A 12,413-nucleotide genomic window follows, 5' to 3' on the forward strand; every position below is an offset into this window, starting at 1 on the left:
TCAAAGAAGAAATTAAGAGGGAAATTAGAAAGTATTTTGAACTGAATAAGAATGAACACAACATGTCACAGTATTGGGGCTGACAGTAACACATTACTCAGAAGAATTTATAGCCCTAAATAAGAAGAAAGGCCAATTCAGTGACTTCACCTTCCATCTTAAGAAACTAGAGAAAGAAGAATACACTAAGCCCAAGTAAGCAGAAGAAAGAGAATAGTAAAGAACAAAGCAGAAATCCGCTAGAAAACGAAAGCAATAGAGAAAAATGGAGGAAACCAAATACTCAATTAAATTGATAAACCTTTAGCAAGGCTGATTAGGGAAAAAAAGAGAAGAGAAAAGTGCAAATTGCCAGCAACAGGAATAAGATAAGATATCACTACAGATTCTATAGGTGTTAAATGGATAATAGAATATTATGATCAGCTGTATGTGAATAAAGTTGACAATGTACAAATTTCTTGACAGATATAAATCATCATAGTTCATTCTGAATGGTACATTACCTTAATGGTACTATATCTATTAAATAGAAATTGTAGATAAACACCTGCCCACAAAAAAAACTCCAGGCCTAAATGGCATCAAAATAATATCCCAAATCAGTTAAGTGGAGAAATGGTAGGCTTTTCAACAAATGGTGCTGTAACCATTGGATTTTCATATGAAAAAAACCCTTTTATACTTACATTGTACCATATTATAAAATTATAAAAATTAACTCAAAATGGATCCTAGGTCTAAATGTATACTCTAAAGCAATGACATTCCTAGAAAAAAACAAAACATAGTAGAAGAAAAATTTTTGTGACCTTGAATTAGGCAAAATTTTGTGCATGTGACACCAAAAACAGTAAAAGAGTAAGTTGGTAAATTGGATTCATCAAAATTTAAAACTAGCAGAGACTGAAGGGGAGCACACGTTGAGTGACGAGAACTATAAACAGTATGTAATGTAGTGGAAGGGCCAAGGATCATTGGATTTGACAAATCTAGAATTCCACAACTGCCATATAAGAACAAATGAAAATACTAGTGTTTATTGATTTGAAAACACTATTGAACTTGTTTTAATCTGAGAGAACTATGAAACAAACCTAGTACAGAGATACTTGTTAATTTTTTTAGGTCAGTTGATTTTAAATATGGCATTGACTTAATAAAAACAATAAAATTTTTTTTTTGATTATAAAGATATTTCTTTACCCATTCTAGAAAATGAAATATGCAGGAAGATTTTAAGACAACAAGGGCAAACCATAATCCTTCCACCCAGAGAAGACCATTGTTAGTAGTGTCATTTTGATATATCGTCTTTTTTAACCCATATGTGTATTCTTTTAAATAACAGCGTACATGTTCCTATACATACAGTTTTGTGTCCTGCTTTCTTTGCATAGTAAATGTACTGAGCGTGTTCCCATGTCAGTAAATGATTCTTAAAAATAAGACTTTTAGTAAATATTTAACATTTTGTGAATATAATTTCCCCAAGAAGTAATTGAGATAGATTCTTCTTTTTTGCTGTGACATATAAAAATCCTCTCCATTGCTATATATAGTATCTGGGTCATCATACTGTTTCTTTGCAGCATCAGTTTAATAAAATCTGGAACTGTCTCAGCAGGTTTGATAGAGGCAGCATTGGTGGTTTTTATTACTGTCTTCATTCTCAATATATGTAATAGCTTGTATAGAAGTAATTCTAGTAAATTAGTTTTGAGATTATTTCAGACGATTTCGAGATGTGGAAAATGAAATCACTTGGTGTCAAAATTTGGTTACAAACTTTGTCCTATAAACCCACTTTTCAATTTAACTTTCTAGAGACTGTTTTGAGATTTTGTTTTTCAAACTTGTTTGTGTGTCTCCTTTTATTTGCTATTCAGGTTGGTTAGTTATTTGGCAACAAATGTAGCAGAAAATGTGACAGATGTTACGAGTAAACTTTTAAAATAGAAATTAAAATTATGCATTATGATTAGAACTTCACAATTTACTGTAGCATGCTTTATTTGCACATAAGATTTTGTGTTAATTTTCCACACAAACTGGTTTCTTTTTCAGTGTGATCCAAAACTTTATTCAAAACCAGCACCAAAAAAACATGTTAGCAAGGACAGTATCAACTTGTTATTGAGGTCTTCCCTTTTTTCGCTCTAGTTACTTTCTTACATTGATGATGTACTTACTTGTATATTTTTCTGTCCACAGAAATCGTGAGATTCTGGAAAATGTGTTAGCTGTCATCCTGGCTATTCTTGTGGCTTTTTTGGGATCTGTTCTTCTCATACAAGGCTTCTTCAGAGATATCTGGGTCTTCCAGTTCTGCCTAGTGATAGCCAGCTGTCAATACTCGCTACTTAAGGTACCAGCATCTCTCTTGTTTTCTGACTAGGGAGTGATATTTGTGATAAAAGGCGAAGGTTTTGTATCATTCATGCATTATAGTAAGATAATTAATTTTTAAATTTATTTTCCCTAGATGTTTACATCAGATAGGGAACCAAAGGACATATGAACTTTAAAAAATAATGATATGTAAATGAAGCATCCTTGAACTATTTTTTTGGCAAGGGTATTAAAATATTTGGTCATTTGTTAAAAATAAGAATTAGCATTCTTGAAATTCATTTTAAAAATGCCAACACCACCTCTCCCAATATTTTAAGTCTTCTGTAGGTGAAATTTATTAAAATCCATCATCGGTTAGGTAGAGAAATGTCAAGACTAGTATATATATTCTTTGGGACACTGAAAGCAGAAGATTGATATCCCTTTGCTATTTAAACAGTAGGTCTAAAGTGCCAAATGTTATTAATTTTAAGTTTTCTAAAAATGGAAGCCTCAGATACCTAATGTTTCACCTTCCATGCAAAATCAGTGTGGATTTTGTCAATGCGGACTGTTTGCTTTTTTTCTGAGCTAGGAAAAACCCTTGCTCGTATTGGTTATTTGCCCAATATATGCTAACAGGCAGAACTTCTCCCCCGTCCTGAAAACTATTTGTTTAGCTCTGTCTATACCATCAGCTGTACTTTCTCTGTTTATAGACAGACATCTAGAATAAGCTGCCTGTGTCAACTGCTCCATTTCTTCAAGACCCATCCATACTTTTTTCCTCATTGCACTACTGAAATTATTACAGTTTGTATGAGTTAATAATCTCTAATTGCCAAATTTATGTCCTTTCTCATTCTTCGTTCTTTGTGAGTGCTGTATCATTTAGTACCTTGTGAATAATATCTTCCATTTTTATATTATCCTCATTGTTGATCTGTGATTTTATGCTACTCTGATGATCATCATACTTTTCAGATAACTTTATTTACCTTTGTTGATGCTTCTTTGGTCTTTGGACTACTTCTTAGTTTATGAGAATTTTTTAGGGTTTTATTTGGCCCTCTTTTCAGCCTGCAACTCCTTGCCAGTGAAGCCACACTTTTTTATTACCTTGTTATCCCTTTGAATGGATTATGTCTAGATTTATGTGTCACAGTCTTCATCGTTCTCACAAGTGTTAGTTCGGCATACTAAGAGGCATTTGGGCACATTAAGAAAAAAATTTTTTTTCAGTGTTTATTTTTTTGAGAGAGAGGGAGAGAGGGAGAGACAGACAGGGCATGAGTGGTGGAGGGGCAGAGGGGGAGGGATACACAGAATCCAAAGCAGGCTCCAGGCTCTGAGCTGTCAGCACAGAGCCTGATGCAGGTGATCAGCGCATCACCTGATGTTAGGTGAGCCTAACCCTAACCCTAACCCTAACCCTAACCCTAACTCATGGACCATAAGATCGTGACCTGAGCCGAAGTTGGCCCCTTAACTGACTGAGCCACCCAGGCACCCCAAGAGCACATTTTAAAAATAGCACATCATCATCTTCTGATAAATGTTTTTCTTTCCCAGCTCCTATGCTTTTGACAATAGTATACTGACTCCAAATACCAAAGCCTCTATCCCTTACTCCTCAGTCTGTAATAACAAGTAACCAAGTCCCTTTGATTAAATTTGGTGATTCTCTGTCAAAATTTCTGGCCTTTATTCTTCTCATTCTAACCATTATAATCCATCTCTTTATTGCCTTAAACTATTTAAATTCTTGCTGCAGTGTCTCTTGTCCTGCGTTAACTTTGCTCACTGTTCTCAGGTTAATCTGGTTAGATATGGAAAGGTAAAAGATGACTGAGATTTTAAAAGTGTTTTAGATTTTAAAAGTCTGTTGACTAGAAGCATAGTAATATCATAAACAGAAGGACTGGAACAGAGACTTTTAGAGGCCAGATGTTGGATTTGAAAGAGTTTAGAGCTTACCTGGTGTCCTGTCCAACCAAGGGCCATGGCAAACTCAGTGAGCTTGGTCCATTGTAGAGTTGTAGGGTGGTAAGAGATAATCCTAGTGAAATTGTTTGGCATGCTATTGGAAATGAACTGGAACTTGGGAGAAAAGCCATGATTTGGGAAGTAGCTGCAAAATACCTTTTGAACATTTTTATGGAAAGTTGATAAAATCTCTTATAGGGAGACAGCTTAACTTGATTTTGAAAACGAAAATGATTTTGAAAATGCAGATAATATACTTAATACAAATACTATGGAATTATTTAGTAAGCTTGGAACTTGTGGACAGAGCTAGAATTCTTATAAGAATTCTTATTTCCTGAATGGAGTGGTGTCATATAAGAAAGCATTGTACCTTAACTATACTTAAGTGTGGTAATGAGCCAAGGAGTAAGATGGACCTGTCTACCATATGCCATCTCAGTAATGTTAAGCTCGATGCAAATTATTAATGAACCACAATAAGCTTAAGAGTCTAGAAAGATTTGAGATCTCTTCTGACACCACAGTGACACCAGTATCTGGAGCTGATATTTCATCTGCTGTTGATATTTCAACAGAATTAATATAGGTCATTTCTTACCTGTAGAATATTTTACTTGAAATTATTTCAGGCATTTTGAAAGTTGCTTATAAAGTTATCAGGACCTCAGTACTATAATCTGTCTTTTGTTTCATTTTTAGAGTGTTCAACCAGATTCTTCTTCTCCCAGACATGTAAGTCATTCTAATATGCCTGTCATTTGTAATTTCCTAACATTTATCAAAGCCCCCCCTTTTTTTGTTATATGTCAGATTGAATTAAGATTTATGTTATTATTTTCTCATCTAAGTTTTGACATTCTAGAAATACAGGTGATGTATTAGCATGAAGTAAAATGGCATTGTAATTGTGGACTCTGAATCTAGTTTGAAAATGAGCATAATAATTCATTTTCTGACAGCCTGTTTCAGGAGGAGATAATCAGGTCGACATGGTTCATAAAACTCTTAGTTATTTCATAACTTGCATTTAGTAAATTTTGAAGAATAAATCATGAGTAAGTATTAAAAAATAGAATTTTGAAGAAGGGGGAACTGTATATTATTTTGCTTAGGTAGCCATTAGGAGGAAGAAGAAAGAAGTAATACGTTGATCTAGTGTTTAGACCTGTGGACTCGGAGGAGACTAAAAACCTTATTATTCACTTTGTGACTTTAGAAAAATAGTATTAGCTGATACAGTATTTTTTGTGAAGTATGATCCAATTTTAGAACTCACCATAGAGTATTTATTTAATACTTAGAAAGTCCAAAGGGCATTCTCTTTAAAGTAGTTCAAAAACAGACTCCAAGAACGGTTTATGATGATGCTTCTTTCTTGAATATTATTTCTACCCATACACTGGAATACTTAATAGAGTGTAGGTGAACAAAACAAGGAGGCAAATGATTTTCTTTCAACTGATTGTTTAATATTTTGTAAGAATGCTTTTGAAGTGTATTGATATATGGCAGCATTGTTTTTAATTTCAAATTTTAACGTAATTTGAAATTTAGGGAAAAGTTGTAAGGATTATGCAGAGAATTCCTGATGCCATTTATCCAGATCCCTGTGTGAACATTTTCCCATATTTACTTACTCTCTTTCTAGTTCTTCTCCATCCCTTCCCCACCCCCCTGGCTCCACACACACTTCTGAGAGTGAATTGTAGACACACGTCCCTTTCCCTCTAAATACTGCCATGTATGTTTCCTAGAAACAAAGGCATTCCTTTGTATTATTAATTCAATATAATTATTAAAATCAGGACGTTAAACATTGACAGAATACTATGTACGAATCTACAGATGTTACTCCGGTGTTTCCTATTGACTCGGTTGGCAATAGAAAATGCCTGATTTTGTATTTGTTCTTTTTAGCCTCTTTTAATCTAGAGCAATTCTTTAGTATGTGTTTGTCTTTCACGATATTGACACTTCTGATGAGTACATGCCAGTTATTTTGTAGACCATCCCTTAATTTGAGTTCGTCCGATGTTTCTTCTTGATTAGATATAGGACTTGCTTTTTTGAAAGGAAAATTATGAAAATGATACGTTCTTCTCAGTGCCTCGTATCAGGAAGCACTTGATGTTCATTTATCCTTTTACTAGTGATGTTAGCACTAGTGTGCTTTCATATTTTGGCTAAGGGTAGTATCTTCAGGGTTTTTCAAACTCTGCAGTATTAACATCTGGGGCTGGATAATTCTTTGTTGAGAATTGGTGGGAGGGAGGGGTGTTGTCTTGTGCATTATTGGATGTATAGCATTATCTCTGACCTCTACCCATTAGATGCCAGTAGCATACTCCGCACCTGTGACAACCAGAATGACATTGGTCATTGGTCATTGGACATTGCCAAATGTCCTCTAGGGACAAATTTTGCCTCTGAAGGACAAAATTTCCTCCCATTCCCTTGAGAACCGCTTCTTCTTATAATGTTACTGTTTTTCTTCTAGAGTTAATATGTGTCTCATAGAGAGACTTTATATATGTCTCCTTGCCCTGGAAACTTCCACCTGCTTGTTTTCAGTAAAAATCTTACTGATATTTCTTATCTGAATCAGTTATCATTTGATGGTTGCCAAGTAGTAGTTTTCTAATTCCATCATTCCTTCCACATTAGTGGACTTCTTACTGTAAGAACTTTCCCTTCTGTCTTTACTTACTTGTATTGGTATGGAATCATGGATTCATATTTTATTCAGTGGACAACAATGTTAGTAACATTATTTATTTTGATGCACAAATTGTTCCTCATCTGGCCATTGGGAGCTCACCAACCTGCCCTTTCTGTCCTTTTGACATATCTTTGTCACTCTTTAAGTACTTCCTTCCTTTTCACAATAATATGTTCCAGGCTTATCTTATAATTTCCCTAACCCTAGCCCAAAATCAGCCTTTTCTCTGTGAAGGCCTGGTTTTTCGTTTTTGTTTTTTAACAGATAATGCTATCTCTGAACTAAGATTTTGGGTGCCTGGGTGGCTCAGTTGATTAAACATCCAACTTCAGCTCAGGTCATGATCTCACAGTTTGTGAGTTCAGGCCCCACATTGGGCTCTGTGCTGACAGCTCAGAACTTGGAGCCTGCTTCAGATTCTGTGACTCCCTCTCTCTCTCTGCCCCTCCCCTGCTCACGCTCTGTCTCTGTCTCTCTCTCAAAAATAAAAATAAGCATTAATTTTTTTTTTTTTAACTAAGATCTTGATGCCAGTAATTTTTATTACTTGAATGCCATTGCTTTTAGGTCCTCTCTGGATAAAGCTAGGAAATATATTTATGTATATACATATGTGCATTCATACATGTATACACACATCTTATATCTTAGTTATGTGTGTGTTAAAAATAATAACTTCAGGGACATCTGGTTGGCTCATTGGTTAAGTGTCCGACTTCAGCTGTGGTCATGACCTCACGGTTTGTGAGTTTGAGGCTCACATTGGACTCTGTGCTGACAGCTCGGAGCCTGGAGCCTGCTTTGGATTCTGTGTCTCATCTCTCTCGATCCTCCCCTGCTCGCACTCTGTCTCTCTGTCTCTCAAAATAAATAAACATTAAAAAAAATAAACAAATACTATTAAATTAAAAAATAATAATAAGCTCATACTGATACCTCGAATTTCAGCCCAGTATCACAGGGTTCACTTGATTCTTCTTCCTTCCCATGTTTGTAATTCCCTTCTGCCACAGTCAGAAACTTGGCTTCCATATGGATGCATTTTGAATCCTTAGAATATAAGCCATCACAGATCTCACTAGCTGGTTGTGATTCATAAAATCAATTAACTTGACTTTGTTTTTGTATCATTTTCAGGGCCATAATCGTATCATTGCCTACAGTAGACCAGTTTATTTCTGTTTGTGTTGTGGTCTTATTTGGCTCTTGGATTATGGTAGCAGAAACCTTACTACAACCAAGTTCAAATTATATGGAATAACTTTCACTAATCCACTGGTGCTGATATCAGCCAGGGATTTAGTTATAGGTGAGTCATCTTTATTTCAGATCTTAACACTAATTTATTTATATACAAACAGTTCCCTGATAAATAGGTAAAATGGTTTTAATAAGCTTACTTTGCTGTTTATTATAATTTTCTCAGTGAGGAACAAAACTGTAGGGCTATTATGAATGAAAAAAATTAATGATGAACACATAGTAATTCTTTTGTTCTTGAAACAGATGCAATGGAAGGTTTCCTTTGGATTCTGTATTGCAGGTTACTATTATATGAAAGTGGTTGAAATAACTTTAAAAGCTGTTCTTTGCCATTGAAAAATTAGGGGTGCCTCAGTGGCTCACTTGGTTAAGGGTCTGACTCCTGATTTCAGCTCAAGTCACGACCTCCTCGTTCATGGGTTCGAGCCCTGTGTTAGCTTCTGCACTGACAGTGTACAATGCAGAGCCTGCTCGGGGGTTCTCTCTCTCTCTCTCTCTCTCTCTCTCTCTCTCTCGCTCTCGCTCTCTCAAACAAACATTTCAATAAAAGAAAAAAATTATTTAAAATCCAAGAAGTTACGCAGAGAGAAATAACTTAAAATGGTATCTTTTTAAAAATTGCTTAGTAGTTTATATTCATTTTGGATTTTTTAAATCATTTTATGATTTTAAAATGAACAGAAGGATGGATGTGTATACTGTTTTTAATATGCTTTTTTTTTCTTCTGTAGTGTTTACACTCTGTTTCCCAATAGTGTTTTTCATTGGTCTCCTGCCTCAGGTGAATACGTTTGTTATGTACCTTTGTGAACAATTGGATATTCATATCTTTGGTGGTAATGGTGAGTACTTCCTTTTAAACACAACAGGTTACAGTATTACTTTTACAGGTCATTAAGTAATAAACTGAACATTAAAATACTTTTCCAGTTTTCATTTTAGAATTTCAATTAGAAAGAAAAAAGGCATTTATTTGATAAAGACTGAGCAGGAATTAATTTGTAGATAGAAAAAAGGAAAGTCTGCCACTTTATTGAAAGATCCAGGAATAGCGGAGTTACTTTGTAAGAGGTGATGGCGTTCTATTGTCAAAAACTAGAAGCTGTAGTGAGTTTAGGTAGAATCTGTATAGATGTATGAAATATTTAAAAGTTATCTATCCCAAATAGATTGACCCCTGACACATGCCAATGTATTTGGATTTTGAACTAGTGTATATATTTGGTATGTCTCTGAGTATGGTTTCAGAGCTTTATTATTTCTTTAGAATGGGGACATCAAAACCAGCTGCTTTTAGTAAAAGTATTTAACTAGATAGGATTTTTAGAAGTATCTGTTTTTAGAGTAGAATATGTGGCTGTGAACTGATATTCTTAGAAATTTATTCCCCTCTTACATTTATATTTTATTTTGAAAATGAGAAAGACCATGCCAGTATTACTCTGAAATAGGTAATGGTTTGCAGAACTTGAAAATAATTTTATTGGCAGACACTGTGGTTAAAATACATTGTTATTTATTTTAACCATTTAAAATTTTACTTGAAAGATGAGTGGACAACTAGGGAAAACATATTGAAAGGGTAAGAAATTACTGTAACTTTTATGGTCCATTTCTCTTCAGACTTCTTTATGTTGATAAAATGTTGTTGTGGCTTAAATTTTAAATAGAAACTAAGCATTTCCTATGTTGATATGTATCTAGGGCATTTTTTAAGTTTTCGAAAAATTTTTGAAGGAGTGTGAATTTCAGCAGAACTTAATGGGTGGAAGACAGTTCAGTATTTAGGGTATGGAGAGGGCTTCGAGTAGGTAATTTATAGTAGTCATTATATGGTCGGTTACAAACTTGTGCAAGGTGTTAGTTTTTTAAATATCTCCTAAAGAAAAGTTTTTCCTGTAGGTGTTTTAAAAATGTTTACTATGTAAAATCACTATTAACAAAAATCTATATTTTATCTATATTTTAAAAATAAAAGATAGCTATCTTAGCCATTCCCTAGTCCTTATTATTAGTAATTCCATTGGACCTATTTTTTCCACTTGTAAGAACTGAATTTAAAAAAAAATTTTCAATCTTTTATTGAAGCATAGTTGTATGTTGACATAGAATATTATATTACTTTCAGGTGCACCACACAGTGATTTAACAATTATGTATGTTGAGAAATGCTCACCACCATAAACACAGTTGCCATCTGTCACTCTAAAAAGTTATTACAATATTATTGACTATATTCCCTGTGTTGTACTTTTCATCCCTGTGATTTATTTATTTTCTAGCTGGAAGTTTGTCTCTTTATCCCTTTTACCTATTTTGCACGTTCCCCCAATTTGGCAACCACCAGTTTGTTATGTGTTTGCGAGTCTGTTTCTGTGTTTTGTTTGTTTTGTTTTTTAGGTTCTATATGCGAGTGAAATCCTATGGTATTTGGTTTTTTTCTGTCTGACTTATTTCACTTAGGATAATATCTTGTAGATCCATCCAAGTTGTTGCAAACAGCAGTATTTCATTCTTCTTTGTGGCTGAATGATACTCCATAGTATACATACACACATCTTCTTTATCCATTCATCTGTCAATGCACATTTAGATTGCTTCCGTATCTTGACTATTGTAAAGAATGCTGCAGTAAACCTAAGGGTGAATATATCTTTTTGAATTAGTGTTTTCATTTTCTTTGCGTAAATACCCAGAAGTGGAATTACTGGATCCTATGGTATTTTTCATTTCTTATAGGACCTCCATACTGTTTTCCTTAGCGACTGCACCAATTTATAGCCCATCAGTAGTTGCACGAGGGTTCTCTTTTCTTCACATCCTCATTGACACTGGTTCTTTCTTTTCTTTTTGATACTAGTCACTCTGCCTGGTGTGAGGTGATACCCGATTGTGGTTTTGATTTGTATTTCCCTGATGGTTAGTGATGTTGAATGTCTTTTCATGAGTCTGTTGGCCATCTGTATATCTTCTTTGGAAAAATGTCTCTTCAGGTTCTCTGCCCACTTTTTAATTGAATTATTTTCTTTTTTTTCCTCCCATTTTGTGCTCTGTTGTATAAGTTCCTCATATATTTTGGATAATGACCCTTTATCGAATATGTCCTTTGCAGATATCTTCTCCCAGTCAGTAGGTTGTCTTTTTGTTTTGTTGTTAGTTTCCTGCACTCTGCAAAAGCTTTTTTAGTTTAATGTAGTCCCAATTGTTTATTTTTGCTTCTGTTATTTTTGTTTGAGGAGACAGAGCCAAGAAAATATTGCTAACACTGATGTCCAAGAGACTACTGTCTATGTTTTCTTTTATAGTTTTAAGGTTTCATGTCTTAACATTTAGGTCTTTAATCCATTTTGAGCTTATTTCTGTGTATGGTGTGAGAAGGTGGTGCAGTTTCATTCTTTTGCACTTAGTTCAGTTTTCCCTGCACCACTTATTGAAGAGGTGGATCTATTTGTTGTTGTTGTTGTTGTTGTTGTTAGTTAGTAATTAGTCATATCTGTACTTTTTTGTGAGAATTAACACATGAGAGTATAAATTTACTTCTTTGGGTAATGCACATTCTGTTTACAGAGACTAATAGTTTTAGTGAATACCTAATCTATCACCAGTTCCTTTTTAGGCCTCTGCAAGCTTCATTTTCCCATACTTCTGTAAATGATAAGGTACATTCTTGAAGCATAATATAGGTCCAATTTCTTCTGCCATGTGTAAATTTTCATTACTTACAAGGTGAATATATTTTGTCTTGTATCAAAAATTGTGGATAGTACATCTTTGTCATTTCAAAATCTCTGGAAAGGATAAGATGACCTAACTGAATTTTTAAAAGTGAAATGAGTAGATATTTCATTGTAGTCCATATTATACCATTTTAAATATTTTTCAGTGACCTTTTCAGATGTGTTTTCCATAAATGTTTATAAAATACTAAATCTTTTTCCCTTCCCCTCTAGCCACTACAAGCTTGCTTGCAGCACTTTACAGTTTTATCTGTAGCATTGTGGCGGTAGCCTTACTGTATGGATTGTGTTACGGGGCTTTAAAGGTGAGTGGTACATTGTAGTATGATTTTGTCTTTAAGGCTATTTTTATTTATGGAGATTGTTTTAAA

The 12,413-nt window shown here is 34.2% G+C and overlaps 1 protein-coding gene across 10 annotated transcripts in view; it reads left to right on the plus strand.

The window, feature by feature from the left end:
- PCNX1 (pecanex 1) overlaps positions 1-12,413 on the plus strand; it is a 168,153-nt gene that overhangs the window by 102,145 nt on the left and 53,595 nt on the right. For all 10 annotated transcript variants that reach the window (XM_042990025.1, XM_042990024.1, XM_042990017.1 and 7 more), the window contains 5 exons: positions 2,215-2,368; positions 5,023-5,055; positions 8,180-8,351; positions 9,037-9,147; positions 12,256-12,347. In XM_042990025.1, coding sequence (XP_042845959.1) covers positions 2,215-2,368; positions 5,023-5,055; positions 8,180-8,351; positions 9,037-9,147; positions 12,256-12,347 — 562 coding nt within the window. The remainder of the gene's footprint in view (positions 1-2,214; positions 2,369-5,022; positions 5,056-8,179; positions 8,352-9,036; positions 9,148-12,255; positions 12,348-12,413) is intronic.

Source organism: Panthera tigris, chromosome B3, assembly GCF_018350195.1.
Source record: "Panthera tigris isolate Pti1 chromosome B3, P.tigris_Pti1_mat1.1, whole genome shotgun sequence".
NCBI classification, from domain to species: domain Eukaryota; kingdom Metazoa; phylum Chordata; class Mammalia; order Carnivora; family Felidae; genus Panthera; species Panthera tigris.